This window comes from Neolamprologus brichardi, chromosome 3, assembly GCF_056152115.1.
Source record: "Neolamprologus brichardi isolate AB-2024 chromosome 3, ASM5615211v1, whole genome shotgun sequence".
Classification (NCBI taxonomy): domain Eukaryota; kingdom Metazoa; phylum Chordata; class Actinopteri; order Cichliformes; family Cichlidae; genus Neolamprologus; species Neolamprologus brichardi.
Genome location: NC_142106.1, coordinates 32,125,289 through 32,141,043, shown reverse-complemented (window position 1 = coordinate 32,141,043; position 15,755 = coordinate 32,125,289). Strand labels below are relative to the sequence as shown.

Here is a 15,755-nt window from a genome sequence, read left to right as displayed (position 1 = left end):
CCTCAGTGATACATTGTCCAGCACTGTTGCCCCCAGAATATGGCTTCTTTGTCCAGAATGTATGTAACAACCACTTTGACGCGGCCTGTGGTGTGCGATGTGAGCCCGGTTTTGACCTCCAGGGAGACGGCATCAGACTCTGCCAGGCTGACGGCACCTGGTCAGGGACACCGGCCAGCTGCAGAGGTGAGGAGAAAGCCTGATGCATGTAATATTACAATGATGATCATCACAGGATCATCAAACAATGAAACTTTTGTTGATGAAAAATCCCTCAAGACTTTCAGCTGAGAAATATACACAGCTGTGAAAATCAGCATATTTAAGAACATATTTAACTTTCTTTTAAAACAGCTATTGGCTGATTGATTGATTAAATGTTTTTTCTTTTTTTCTGTCATATGTGCCCAAGTACATGTCTGTGAACCAAAAGTTCAAGCTTCAGATATTCAGTTTCACAGTTTTTTTTCTCATTTTGGCCATCCAGCCATCATTCATTTTCTTCCTCTTATCCAGTTCAGGGTTGAGGTGGGGATGGAGCCTATCCTAGCTGCCATAGGGCGAGAGGCAGGGTACACCCTGGACTACTCGTCTATGGGCAATTTAGAATCACCAGAACTGATCTACATACACAGAAATAATCAAACAGATCACATCAACTCTAAAACTAAAGCTTACAGATCGAAATCAGAAATTCCTCCATAAATAGAGTCGTAGTTACTGCAGACTGGGAGGCAATTTAACCTGCAAATTGATGCAGGCGGTCAGCAACTTTCCTTTTCTTAGGAATATGACCAGAATACAACCAGCTGACTTGAGTACTCCAATACCAAGAGATGCATCACAGGCGAGTTGTGCGCATTGGTGCAGACTGACGACAATCCCCTTGAGTCAGAGTGAAGTTGTTTGAAGGCAGGTTGCCTCCCATCAGATAACCTGAGCAATCACCTTGCCATCAAAAGTAGCCGCCCTGAGTTTGAGGGTTTCCACAAACTGCTTCTGGGTAACCAGTTGGTTGCTGCAACTATATGCAAAGATTCTCAGAGAGCAAAAAATGTAACAACATCACTGGTGAGCCACCGATTTACTCTTAGTCACGCAGAGGTGGCCGTCATATTTTTGCTCTAGTGTGACTGCGCCATAAGAACTGTGATTCATGCAGACCTTTTTTTATTAGAGTCCAAGAATAAAAATATGCAGCTGGAAGCAGGCGTAATAGGTTCCCGTTATATTATTAAGCTTTAAGTGAGAGGCCTTTAATAAATTACTGACATATAACACCATGCCATTACAAACACATGCCCGTTTAAAGCAGGCACGATGATATATGTATGGTACTTTTTTGCAGCATTCATTTGTGTGTGCGTTCGTGGATTTATTTTAAATATCACCCAGCCAGTATTTAGTCTAGCTTTTTCTCTGCACCCTAATGTCCCATCATATCTCAAAAACTGAAAAGAAAAGTAAACAGTGAGGCAGTAGTCGAATGTCGAAGTCAGATGGGCTATTAAAAAGATTTTTGTAGTGATCTTCTCATCATTTAAGGCTTTTTGATTAGTCTGCGTCTTGATTGATTGTAGTGTTAATGCATGGTGGTATAATGCTGCTCTGTTCTGATATAGTCGCAGCTAAATGTGTCTGACGGGCTTTACATATTTCATCATACAGTACTCAGGGTGCATAGTTATTACACTGAAACACTGAAGCTTTTGTGATTGATCACAGCAGGTTCTTCCACACCATATCTCATATAATTCCTCATTAAACCCTAATCAAAGCATCGCCTCGCCTCTGACGCCCGCCAGCATTTATAAACATTTCTGTAGCCCTAAATCACTTCATCCAGATGTAAGACGTGTCTTGATCTCTTGTACTGATTTGCTTTGAGTTTCCTAAAAGTCACAGTCGGTGTGTGTTAGCACGTAAAGCTCTCTCGGCATAGATTGAGATCATATGTGTTTAGACTGAAAGAGGAATCAACGTTTACTGGGAAACTACTGCTTTTCTGCCAGGCCAGATGTTGAGAGAAAGAAAGGTAGGGGAGGATTCAATTAAAGAGAGGTTGCTCATGGATGAAGAAAGAAGATGAAGATTGCACGGAAGGAAGCAGAACGGAAAGAAAGCTGAGAAGAGAGAGCTAAGGTCAAAGGATTAATGAGGAAAGTGCCAGTTTTAACAGAAAGGCAGCAGCAGCAGCAGTAGCGTGACTCATACAAATACCAAGACACTGAATACTAAAGGGTGTGTGTTGAAGATTTATAGTATGTGGCTTTGGGTATATGTTTCCTATGTGTGTGTGCATATGTCTGCTTGTATGTGTTACTCTGAGTCTAGTCTTTACCACATACTGTTGGACCTCCCAGCTAGTTAAGCCCTGGGGGAGACGGGGGGTTTACTCTGAACTGCCTGTCTGTCTATGGATGGTGATGAGAAATAACACACTACACACCCTTTTCTAGACCTCAGCATAACTCAGAACAGACACACACACACCAGGATTTTCTTTGTTTATTTCATTCGGGACTTTCACACTTTGGGTTAAATCATAGGTCACAGTTTATAGCAAATACATACTGCTGTACATCCCTGCAGTTTACTCCTCCTCTGCAGGGTGTGGGTGTTTAACAGTTACAGCAAACAAAATAACCAAATATTTTGTGTTTAAGTTATCTTGAAATGTACAGTGTTTGTCACTGTTTGTCATTATTCGAGGCCACACTTCCTATTTTTCTGAACCTTTCGTTCCCTCTGTGTCTCAACAGGAAATTAAATCCTATGAAATAGATAGAAGTGGCAAAATAAACCCAAGCAACAGAAGATACAGATCCAGCTGAATATGATAATAAATAAAGCAGATTTTGTTTTTCTGTTTTGTTGGTTTGGGTTCTTCTGTTTATTTTCTCCTATCTTTGCAGTACGCTCCTGCCCGCACCTGTCCCTGCCCAAGCACGGCTTCCTGAGTTGCAGCAACAGCTTTGGCTCCTACAGGGTGGTGTGTCAGGTGGGCTGTGATCGGGGCTACAGATTAGAGGGAGACTCCGAACTCACCTGCCAGGCAAACTACCAATGGAGTGGGCCCCAACCTCGGTGTGTGGGTAAGCTTTCACTCCACTGTCAGCCACTATCTCACACCGTGTCCTAGTAAGATGGAGAAACTCCGCTTCATGCGGTCATGGGTTTAATTTGCTCGTTTTGCTATATCAGTGACTTTTCTAAACCTCATATCTGAAAGCAACATATGATTACAAAACATGACTCCAACATTCACTGCAAGAATAAAAAAATAAAAATGCCCCACAGCTGGTTGTGATGATGCATCGAGAGCTTTTGAACCTTTGGCTTTACTGATTCATCTGCCAGCATCTTGTTTTTTCGGTGCTGTAGTGCTACGTTTTCAGCTAAAACTTGCAGTATACTGTTAATGTTATCAAGTGTGGTCGAGAGGTCTGGTTCAGTGAAATCAAGTGAGTTTTAACCCATTTAAAAAGACATAAAGTGCCTTGCAAATAATTAGGTTAACTGTTAACAGGTTAGTAATGTGACTGGATATTACAAAGAACATCTTAGAGAAGGAAATATTCAAAAGAACTGTGTTTACAAATGGTGGAATAATTTCAGAATAATATTCATTAGCGTAAATCTTTGAAGACTTTTGATCACTGGCAGTACAAACAATACAAATACACTAATGATCAAAAGTTGTCACATCTTAAAATGAAAAGAAAACTCTTTGCATTCAGTTTTTATTTACATTTTACACAGCGTCCCAACTTTATCAGAGCTGAGCTTGTAAATAAATAGTGTCAAAACCCAATAACAACTAAAGCATTGATTTGGGCACCGAGAGAAGTCACAGAGGCAAAAAGTGAAGCCAAAAGATCATGAAGCTGAACCACAGAGAGCTTTGAACACAAATACAATTTATTTAAATCAGCTCTACGTGTTACAGGTAGCTAAAAATGTGTGATTTATGTTCTTTGAGTTATTATTTGGATTTTTTTAGCTTTAATTGAACAGTAGCGTGAGAGTGCTGGAAATGATGTGCAGGGATTGGTCTGGGATGGACTCAAACCCGAGTTCCTACATTAGCCTTCAGCATGTAGGAGCAGCCTTGTGTTGGCTTTTCTATCCACCACTTAGAAGTCAAATAGCCTGAAAGCACTCAGATTAGCTGAGGTGACAGCTAGTTGTAAACTTTAGGTCTAATTACATTTTAAGCAGGTGAGTTATAGAAATTAAACTCCTCCCCAGCTGCCACGAAGAGTCAATTTGTATTATTATCAGGGTGTAAACCTGGGTATTTGTGATGGACACACGAGGAACTGTTTTTTTGGCACTTTTTTTGTTGGCTTAAATTTTCAGCCATGGATGTTGCTGCTTAGACATAACCTGCTGCCTGTTCAGTTATTTTTGTGTGCTCAAGTGTGGTCTTGTTTTTGGCACCAAACTGTTTTATTCCAAGACTTTAACAAAGTGGCACATTCTGTATTTTCCCCATTTTGGGCTAAAAATAATTAATTCCCAGTTTAATAACCCTCGTCACGTCATATCCAAGAGAATTCATCTATTACAGCGACATCTTTCCATGTCTTCAGTCAAAGTCTTAGTATTCCCTCATCTGTGGAGTTAAATCCGATTTATTCATGCAGTTATTGAATTAGCATTGTTTTCCATAATAAATCTTCCCAGCCTTGCTTTCACTCAGATACACAGCAGTCCTCTCTGACAGTAAATATGTTTTGCAGCATGACTATCATTCAACTGAGCGCTTACATGATTTGTTTTGCTTCTGCTTACTGAAACGTGTCTGGCTGAAAAAACACAAAGACAATCTATCAAACAAATGTCCCCGATCTGGGTTTCTATGAGAAAGCGGTGTAGTTTACAAGCGTATGTAAACACGCATATACAGCGGTTAAACATATGGGGCGTGTTTGTGCAGAGACCCGCCATGGCACAAGACACATCTGCTTTCTCACAGCAAAGCTACAGTTACCACATATACACAACACAAAATTACCCACACACTCCAAAACTGATAGTTAAGTCAAAATAGTCGCACACACTCGTGCCCACCACAGAGAGCACCCAGGTCATGCACACGAACACACAAAAAAGGGACAGTGTGAGAGCGTTTGGCCACAAATCTCCGGCCGGTGCTGACTCACTTCCAACCAACCAGCTAGATGCACTATTTAAAAACGCCTGAGCCATCCGCTACCGAAAAACTCTCCGTTCCTTTATCAGTAACTCCAATCTCTGCACTGAGTGAGCCGCTGCTTGTTTGTTTGGCCATCTCTGCATTTTCCTGCAGACTTTAGCACAACTAAGAGGACTCTGCAGGCTGCCATTGGTTTGTTTTAGTGTTTGCTTGCTCTGTGGTGAAAGAGGATCAGCTCGGCTCCCCTGAGAGGATGCTGAGATAGATTTATTTATTTTTTTTCATCCGATTGTAATCCCCAATGTCGAATATCTCTCGGAGTGAGCTTTCCCTGCAAAGCAGCTACAGCTAGAGCCAATGAAACTGAGATTTGGCGAGGGAGAGAATGAAAACGATCTATCCATCATTAAGAAAAAAGCCACACTGGCCTCCAGAAATGCTTGAAAGGCCTCTTGTGTACGAGCCCAGCGGTCAGCGCTTTCCTAAGTTGATTTCCGACCAAATGTTTGTCATTTCCGTGCCAGTTTTTGATACACAGCGGCCGAGAATAGCTTTATTGTTGCCGTTTATGGTGGAGCCAGCTCAGAGGAAGATTTTATCACATTCAGTTAACACACAGGAAACACGGTCGAGATCTTCCAACTCTATTTTTTTTTCCACTCTTTTGTTCAGTGTTTTCCCAGTTTTATCTTTATAAGGAAATCTTTTCAGCTACTTTTAATAACAAACAAGAAACAGATTGATAATCTGTCTCTTGATCTTACCCACCCAGAGGTGCGTTGCCCTCCCATCGTGACTCTGAAGAACATCTTTCTGTCCCCTCCTGCCTGTGGGAGAAGAGCAGTGTCCCCAGGCTTTGTTTGCCTCCTCAACTGTCGTCCAGGTTACAGTCTCCAGGGGAACAGGAAGGCGGTGTGCCTGAGCTCTGGGAACTGGACAGCCAATGTCTATAAAGCTGTCTGCACAGGTAACTCTGTGTGTGTGTGTGTGTGTGTGTGTGTGTGTGTGTGTGTGTGTTTTCCTAAAGAGGGAATCTATCTTTCCTTTCTGCAGGACTAAGGTCAGAGCAGCGGTCAAAGCTGCAGTGGCTGTAAATTGTCTCTACAGTTGTAACAAGGAAGTAAAAAATACAGAGGCCAAGACCCCTCTGCTTGAAGCTCTGGAAGGCTGAATGATGGAGTTTACAGTTAGGTTTGATCATTTTGTTTCTCCACATGACTTTGGAGTAGAAGAAGGGCCTGTATGCTCAGGTCCAGAAGTATGTTTTGAGTTTTGCCACCACAGTGGAGTCAAGATATCAAACAATCAAGATGTGATTGAAGTGCAGACTTTAGGGCTTAAAAAAAAGTGTTTGTTTTGGATTTGTTCTTTTTAAGGATTTTTTATACACAGTCCCCCATTTTCACAGGCTAAAAAGTAATTGGACAATTGGCCGGGTTAGGTCTGCTCCCTCATTAATCCATGACAATCTAAGCACATAATAAACTTAGATTCCTACTTCACTAGAACTCTCAATGAGGTGTGAAAAAATGGAGGCGACATCCAGATATTCATAGACCTGACTATGTAAAGGAGTCGTTTTGAAAATACAGACATTTCCTGTCTTTCTAAGATGCAGAAGGATCATGTCGGTACACCAAAGTGTGGTCAAAAAGTTCTGCATCTCTGCCAATTAAAATGTAAAAAACCATATCTGATTTAAATTAAGCCTATCTATGCTTCAGAGTTATCACTTTTGTACCACTTTAACTGTTTTTGATTCCTGGTTGGATCACTTGTGCATTCCTGATTCTTGCAGGATCTCCTGCTGTCAAATGATATGATGAGAAGGGCAGGTGAGAACTGAAGAGTGTATTTCTGTGGTTGAAGAATTCCTGCATTATAGATAGACAGCTACAGTTGTTTTTCCCCTGAAGAAATTGTATTGTAGGTCTAGACCCAGCTATCATAACCAGTGAAACTTCAGGCAGTTTGACAGAGAAGTTACTTGTTGCTAACTTTGCAAAGGTAAAATCCCAGATGCCAAAGTGCAGTTTGTCAGAACAGAAATCCCTTGAAGCTAAGCTGGAAGCTGTCCAGAGGCACACAAAGAGAAGACCTTGAAGGTGAGATTGCCCAAATTTAAATAAGCTAAGGCTCCCAGTTATGTCAGGATGGGAATCTGGCATAAACATTTGCCAAATCAAATATGCAAAGCCATCTGCTGTGATGACCCTTTGTGAATATGGGAGCTGAAATAAGCTTCATTGCTAGGGTAGCAGAACTTTTTGGATCCATTTTGTCATTTTGTGGGAGGTTAAAATTAGCAGGTGATTATTTAGCCATAAAGTTGGGAATAAGAGAAAAGCATTTTGCATTTCTCCATCCAATACTGAGTAATCCTGTGAAAAACAAGCATTATTAGAAACTTAACTTGAAATCACTGCCGCATCTGACTGCCAACCTTTTTTTAGTAGTTTTGCGTGTCGTATGTGATAAATGCGGTCAAAAGTTGATTTCATATGGCATGAATGGGTGGGAGCTTTTAAAGCAGAGAAAGAAACAGAGGTGCTGTTAAGAGTGAAACATGAAGATAGAGAATAAATGGAGAAAGAGGATGATATGAAAAGAAAAACAAGAGGAAACTTGGAGTGAGAATTTTTCCATTCTGTTATTTTTTCTCTGCTCTTCCAAAGGCGAGTATGATGCTAATCTCCCCCCCTTAAAGCAGACCTCGGGTCACTAACTCAAACCATACCGTGTCCGAGCTTTCGAGTCTATCCTCTCAGCTCAGACTGGGCTCTGGAGATCATTATAACAGACTGCAGTACTCCAGATGCCTTGCAGGTGAAACAGGTGGTGCAGAACTGCTCTCTGCCCCCCACCCCACTCCAAATGTCCTCAGTACCCTCATTTCCTCATGGAGAAAGTTTGCTAATGAAGGAACTTGTGTCATTAAGGAGAGGAAGAGGTGCCATAAAGATGAAAACGAGGGGAGAGGTAAGGCAGACGGGGAGGTGAGAGGGGAAGATGAGTCATCTGTAGGTGTTTTAAAATGACATGGCAGAGAGAAGATGAGTTTTTCTGATACTGTCAGACACAAATGGGCTGGAGGGAGGAGAAAAAAGATATTTAAAAAAAAAAAGAAAATGTAAATTAGCTGGAAAAAATCAAGAAGGAGAGCTGCAATATGGGCGGCACATAACGAACGCAAGAAAAAGAGAAAAGTTGTTACAAAGATGAGAGTGTTCGACTAAAGCTTCTGGCCTTCCCCTCCCCTCACTTCATGTTGATGACACCCAGAGTGAAATATGTTTCCCTTGTTATAAAGATGAAGGGATCCGATCTGAGCTCAAGTGTGTTAGTGTTTAACGGAGACGGATGCCTAAGTGGATGGGTCATCGGGTCCAGATGGGAGCAGCTCTGTTGCATAACGCAACAGGCATGACCACCGCCGATCGATGGGAGAAATCAGCTCTTGGAAGCTGAGCTCGTTTGCTGCAGGCTTGAACTGTGTTCAGCTGAACTGTGCTGGCTTCTCATTATTACACCATGCTGTATGGAGAATGAGACAAAGGAAGAAAATGTTTCATGCAAGGGTCACGGTGGCTCCGACAGCCAAGCAGGTGGACTGCTGAAGGTTTTTTTCCAAATAAAGCTAAACTTCGTCCTGACAGTGCCTAGCTGTTTCCTGCTGGAACAATGAGAGGTTTTGTGCATTATCTAAGGGAAAAGACTCTTATAATCGAAGTAAAAGCGTTGGACTTTGTGCAGATAGCTTTTTAAAGCTAGGTTTTTCAAATGTTTGACAGACATTTGATGTGAGGTTTGTTTTATTTTTGATAAATTATTGAACCTTAGCAAACACCAGCTCTAAGTGGCACAGGCATTTGAGTCGTAGCTGTGTGGCACTGTCTTCACAAGTAGTCGTCCAGGCTGCTGGAGCTGCTTTTTACCAGTGGATTTAAAAACCAACATAACTCTAGCTAATTTGCTCAGAGAGGGCTACAATTATCTTGGAATTATCTTTTTTTTTCCTTCAAACAATCAAAGTACAAACAGATTGAGTAGAGAAAACAAAAAGAATTGGCCAGCAGCCGGAAACTTTCTTTATTGATTTAGTTAACTTTTATAACCAAAAGCTGGTTTTGTTCAAAGCCTTTCTGACTTTTATCTACCTCCGCACTATGAGGTGTTTGGAGAGTGCTACAATACTCACATAAACAACAAATCATACGAGCTTAGAGTGCAAAACAAAAACATACTTTTTTTCCTTGGCTCTCTTCATAGAGTTGTAAAAACATATAAGCAATTCAGTCTGTCACAATATCAGATTACTGCTACATGATTCATGATTTCATGATCAGAATCAGCTTCATTGGCCACGTATGTGTAGCATACATACAAAGAATTGGGCTTTCTTTGTTCTTAATTTACATAACCGAATAGACAATATGTGTGGCATATTTATATATAGGTGCAGAGTGCAAATATGTTGGAATAAATACCAACAGGTGAAGTGAATAACACTGATTAGTAAAATATATTAGGGGGCAAGTGTACATTTTGTTGTTGAAGTTGATGTGTTAGAAGCAGGAAAAAAGGGCAACCGTAAGGGTTTGATTGAGTTTTGCAAAAACCAAATTGTGATGGCCAGATAACTGGTTCAGAGCATCTTCAAAACTGCATCTCTCTGGGGTGTTCCTGGTCGGCACTGATCAGCAACAGAAGTGTTCCAAGCAAGGAACAGTGGTAAACCTGTGCCAGGATCATGTGCAGCCAAGGCTCATTGATTCACATTGAGTAAAGGCTGGCCCGTGTGGTCTGATCCAGCAGACGAGCTACTGTAGCTCACATAGCTGGAATTGTTCAATATGGTTCAAATTGACAGGTGTCAGAATACACAGAGCATCAGAACGGGACCATAGAAGAATGGGAGAAAATCTAGTCTAATGATGAAGCATTGTTGCAGACCGTGCACACCCTTTCATAGAAACAGTACTCCTTGATGGCAGCAGGATAATCTGTCCTGCCACAAAGCAAAAATGGTTCAGAAACGTTTTGAGGAGCACAACAAGTTTGAGGTGTTGGCTTGGCCTCCAAATTCCTTAGATCTCAGCCCAACCAAGCATCTGTGGGATGTGCTGGACAAACACGTTCGATCCACCTCACAACTTACAGGACTTAAAGGATATGTTGGTAACATCTTGGTGCCAGATACTACAGCACACCTCCATCAGTCTAGTGGAGTCCATGCCTCAGCAGGTCAGGGCTGTTGTGGTAGCAAATGGAGGACCTGGTGGTCATACTATTGTACCCAATCACAAACATCTGGTAAGAATTTCATGTCAACAGCACCTTTAGCCAATTTACTTAAAAATTGGTTATTACTCTTTGTACGTATTTGGGGTCAGTAGCAGGTATGTTGGTGGATGTTGAAGTGTAAGTAACAGGATAACAGTGTTGCAGGTGCAGGTAGTTGTCAGTAGGCTGGAGTCTTAATCAGGCAGTTCAAGGCAGTGAATCGTTCATATTTAGATACCACTGTTATTATCAATCAATACCGCTAGACTGCAATACCTCTAACAAAGAACTAACAGCTATTTCAGTTGAGCTTGATGCATGTTGATGTGCTGGGAATGACGAAGGGAGTGTTGAGCTGGAGTAAAAGCAAGAAAGAGTGCTTTTTATTCCCTGTCTTCACTTGGACTGCACAGACTCAATCTAAGAGCGAGGTCTAGTGTTGCTGGAGCACGAGCAGTGGTGCTGTCTCACTCTCTCTTTGTTTGCTTATCAACAACGACAAACTGGCTTGTTATGTTTTAAGCTGTTGAGGGCAATATGACATCACACGCCTGCTCTATCAGCGATAATGAGGAGCAGGTTGAGGTCAATGTCTGCGGGTTATGATGAAGGAACATCTGCAATAGTTGAATCCAATTTCATTCTCTTCTTCTTCTCCACCTTTTTTGTCCCTCTGTCTTGTTAGATACTGAGCCACCGTGGCTACAGTGCCCCGACAACATTGTTGCAGGGACAGTTGAGCGCCGCGGCACGGCCATCGTCAGCTGGAACGTCCCAAATGCCACGGACAACTCTAAAGAAGAGGTTAGATATTTAAGAAAAAACTGTCAATTTGATGCCACTTAATTCCAGAATAGCTTGATGATTATGGGGTAATGGTTTCCTGCCCTTGGTATCAAAAGTTTGTTGTATCCACAATAAACCTGTAACCTGTAATGATAAGAGGGCACAAGCATGAGCTAAAATACAGTATTTACTGCATACATGGCATGTGACATTCTGTGGTTTACTTTATGTGGTAGGATAAATTACATAGCTGTTTTGTAAAATTCTCAATTAATTTGCACAAAAGTAAATCTCTTCTAATTTATTCAGCTTCCTGCTTTGAAAGCAGTTTGACTCTCTTCTTCTTCACATTTTGTTGTCTCTCACTCCTCCAGGTGGTGGTCCAGGCGAAGCCAGTCTATAGTCTTCCACAGCTTTTCCCCATTGGAAAGGAAACCATCACATACTTTGCTACGGACCTCTCTGGAAATCAGGCCAACTGCTCCTTTACAGTCACCGTCATCGGTGAGCTCATCTTTCTGGGGACCACATAAAACCAAACAATGGATGCTGCATGTGGCCTCTGGCAGATTACAGAGAGCGAGGGCGGGTGGGGGGGGGCAGAGACTTTGGTCACACAGCGTTTATGTTGTGTTTGGACAACTGTTCCTGTCCTATACAGAATCAAATAAATGATAAAAAGTGCCTTTTTTAGTAAGCAGAGTTTGCATGCTCCGTGCTTGTGTGGGTTGTCTCCGGGTACTCCGGCTTCCTCCTGCAGTCCAAACACATGCGTGTTAGTTTAACTGGTGATTGTAAACTGGTCATGCTGTAGGTGTGAATGGTTGTCTATAAAAAGTGAATATGATTGGCAACTTCAAGCAATTATGGACGAAATAACTACCTGCAACATGAAGTGGGCGGGCTGACATATGACCTGATAGTAAACGCATTAGAGGGTCCCTAAGTTGTGACTCCATAAAGTTGGAAAAGGCTCAACTTCCCAGGTGACTCTGAGTGAGATAAGTGGAAGAAGAAGGATGGATAATTAGTGGATAAATATGCTGATACAGTTGGACGTAGTTTGCAAAAAGGGTAAAGACAGTGAGTGTCTTTTAAGGTCCAAAGTCGTCACCTCTCAGTTGGGACACTTTACTGCCAGTTTGTTACTGGATTACTGCAGTTTGTTTCAGTGAAACACTTTCAGAGATTTTAATTGACTAACTTAGCAGTAAGTTCTGCTCCAGCAGGTGCCAAACACTGTTTGCTGTTGAGAGTGAATAACAGGGGTGTCCCATGTCAGCCACCCAGTAATCACTGCAGTCGGGGGGAAAAACCCCAAGCGTGGTAGCTGTGAACATTTCCATATGTTATTATGTTGGTGGAAAGTTGTGGGTTTTTTATTAGAGACATGTGTTCAACTCGTGCCCTCTGACACTCTCTGCTGCTGCTGCATCGAGAAAGTCAGATGACAGAGTCGCACTCAGCTCCCCAACATTTTTTTTTCCTCGTGACTTTATCATCTGTTCAGCTCTTTGTTTGCTATAAATGCCTTTGTACCTAAATATTATTGAGTTTGCGGCCTGATTTAGTCTATTTATAGTGACTGGTGTTCAGAAATGTGACTTTAACAAGTTTTCTCTGTCTGTGCACTTACTTTCTGTCTGCCTCCAGATACGGAGCCCCCGGTCATCGACAGGTGCAGGTCACCGCCCGCGATCCAGGCCACGAACACAGAGACGGCGGTGGACTGGGAAGTCCCGCAGTTTTCCGACAACTCAGGTATGTCTGGTCGCTCCTTCTTTAGACCGTTTATTCTTTTGCAGCTCTGTTCCACTCTGCTCCACCCACTGTCTCAGTCGATGATGGCTAAACAGGATCTTTTCCTCTGGGAGATTGGAAAAAGAAGGTTCTGCGAATAACGGTGAAGGACACTGGACATAGAGGACGAACTGTAACTGGGTGCATGGACGCCTCATTAGCGCATCTGTGTTTAGAGAGAGAACGGGCCTCGCGGACAGATGAAGCTGTTACAGCGTCTGCAAATATCATTAATGCGAAAACAGATGGAGGCAGTGGAGAGAAGCAGGTGTTATTGCTATGAAAAAAGTTCTTCTGTGGGAATGCGTGCTCATTCCACCCATTTTTCACACAGTCTGGATAATTGTGCGAGCAAATGCAGTACTCGAGTCAAATGCTTTGGACTGTCAGTTCATTATGTTTGTGGGGGTTTTTTGTTTTTTTTAATCAGAGTGATTGTAGTTGTTATGTTAAGACATTAATCACTGTCTAGGTGAAGCTGACGCTTTAGCAGTACACCCACTAGAAAAATATCTGTTTAATTTAGAGTATTAGGACTTCACCTAAGTGACAGTTCTTAGAAGTGTTGTTGTACGGTGATTGTGGTTCTGTGGTGACTCGAGACTAATCACTCACATTTCATGGAGCTGCTCTTAACCGATTCCTCTCTAAGACAGTGTAAATGTAAACCTAGAAAACATTATGGAATACGATTGCAAGAAAAATGTTCTGTATTTTTGCATAAATATGACCTTGAACATTACACAAGTGCAAAAAGTAGAGACAGAGAGCCCAATTACGTAAAATGTAAATATTATACTGGGATGTGTGGGGTTTTCCTTGGCTCAGAATGACTCTTTAGGGGAAAGTATGCACATAAGCATAATTGGTTTGCATATAGCTAGGCAAAGATTCTTAATTACATTAGTTAACAGAAGAGTTTTGTTATTTTTGGCTATTTTATAAAGAAAAACATTCAAAACATTCAAACCCCCCAAACATTTTTGGGGGGTTTTCTCAAAACTGAAAAGTGTCAGGCCTAAAATAAATTATCCACAGCAGGTGAACTATAGGAAATAGGAAGAATTTCAGTAAAAACCTGATCCAGGACCTGACAGGCACATCTGGACCTTCAGTTGATCCATCTACTGTTCACTGAAGCCTCATCAGAAATGGTCTCAGTCGAATTGTGGGTGTCATGAAGCCGTTTTTAAGGAAGGGCAACCTTGAGAAAAGGCTATGAGGTTTCAGGAGTCAGTTTTCTATCCCCTTTTGTGGAAAACCAAAAACCAGGAGCCACAGAAATAAACAGACATCTTAACCTAAGAGAGAGAGGGAAGGCAGAATAGTTCGTACAGTAGCAGTGACGGTGCTTAGTGGGCTTACTGGGAAGATGAAGTGAGTAGAAAGTACACGCAGGTACTTCTTTTTACTGGTGAGAATTTCCTGACTTAGACTTAGACTTAATTTGCAAATACATCTTCAGGCTTCACTTTGGATTAACTTTTTTAATTTAGAATAATATAGTGAAGGATGAGATAAATTAAACATGTACTGCCATGATTACAGAGGACAGAATTATTTGAATGCAGGGTTTCATCTTCAACATGTTATGTATTTTGTGAATTTGTGATTTAATAACTTGCCGAAATGAAAAAGGCACGTTGAGTCTGCTCTTTATCAAACTTTTTTTTGCAGCCGTGTTTCTAAAAAGCTAAAACGGGGCCACAGAGCAATAAATTCAACATTGAAACGTTCTTCAAGGGTGTTTTGACAGGCAATAAAGCTGTAACTGGCGACTCCAGGACTCAATACACAACCAAATCTGAATGCTATAAAAGTTTGTATGAAGGTCGCTTTGCCAGATAGACTAAATACCGTAGAGCCGGGTGAATTTGTCCTGGCGCTCCGACTGTACCCAAACAGCTGGGGTGGTGACAGACAACAAACCAGACTTCTTCGGGCTCCAGCCCGCAGCCGGGCTCATGTAATGCACCGACTCTGTACATAAATAACGGTAACAGAGATTACGTGTGTGTGTGAGTGTGTGTGTTCACAAATTCAGACACAAACACAGGCGCCAAAATTAACATCTCGCTCACCAAAGCCCCAAAGTGATCATTCTCCACCTGCCTGCAGAGGTGCACCCCCATCAAACACACACACACACACACACACTGTAATAACAGGCTACTGCGGCGGCTTCAGGTCCACACGACGTCAGCCTGGGGCTGCTTCGACGTCAGTGTTTTGTTTTTCCAGGCCCACACCCTGATGCCAGCTCTATATATAGCCATGACTCTGGAGACACGCACATACAAACACACACACACACACTTAGGCTAAATATAAGGGGAGACTCCAGACATGTGTCAGCCCTGTTGGAACGGCGGTGCTACTGTTAATAAAGGAGATGGATCAGAGTTAAACGAAAGGTTGATCCCTCACTTTTCCCTCCTCCTTAATCCCGTCTGTGTCTCTCACACTTGGTGCAGATGTTTCATTGTTCTTTGTCACCAACCTGTGTGTCAGCCTAAACACCAACACACTCATACACTCCGCTCATCACAGCAGCCTCTCCCAGTGCTCTATCCATCACTTTCATTTTTTTTTTTTTTTTTGAGCCAGCTAGACTTAAGTTTCCTTTTCAATTCCCAGACCTGGATTCTTTTTTTTTTCTGCTGCCACGCGATGCCCAGACACATTATTCCTATGTTTAACATAACAGCTATGGTTCATAGGAGTG

At 42.0% G+C, this 15,755-nt stretch overlaps 1 protein-coding gene across 2 annotated transcripts in view; it reads left to right on the top strand.

Moving 5' to 3' along the window:
- Nucleotides 1-15,755, top strand: part of svep1 (sushi, von Willebrand factor type A, EGF and pentraxin domain containing 1) — a 115,545-nt gene that overhangs the window by 68,832 nt on the left and 30,958 nt on the right. For both annotated transcript variants that reach the window (XM_087836801.1, XM_087836791.1), the window contains exons 7-12: nt 7-186; nt 2,916-3,095; nt 5,934-6,128; nt 11,130-11,248; nt 11,605-11,734; nt 12,884-12,991. In XM_087836801.1, the coding sequence (XP_087692927.1) occupies nt 7-186; nt 2,916-3,095; nt 5,934-6,128; nt 11,130-11,248; nt 11,605-11,734; nt 12,884-12,991 (912 nt within the window). The remainder of the gene's footprint in view (nt 1-6; nt 187-2,915; nt 3,096-5,933; nt 6,129-11,129; nt 11,249-11,604; nt 11,735-12,883; nt 12,992-15,755) is intronic.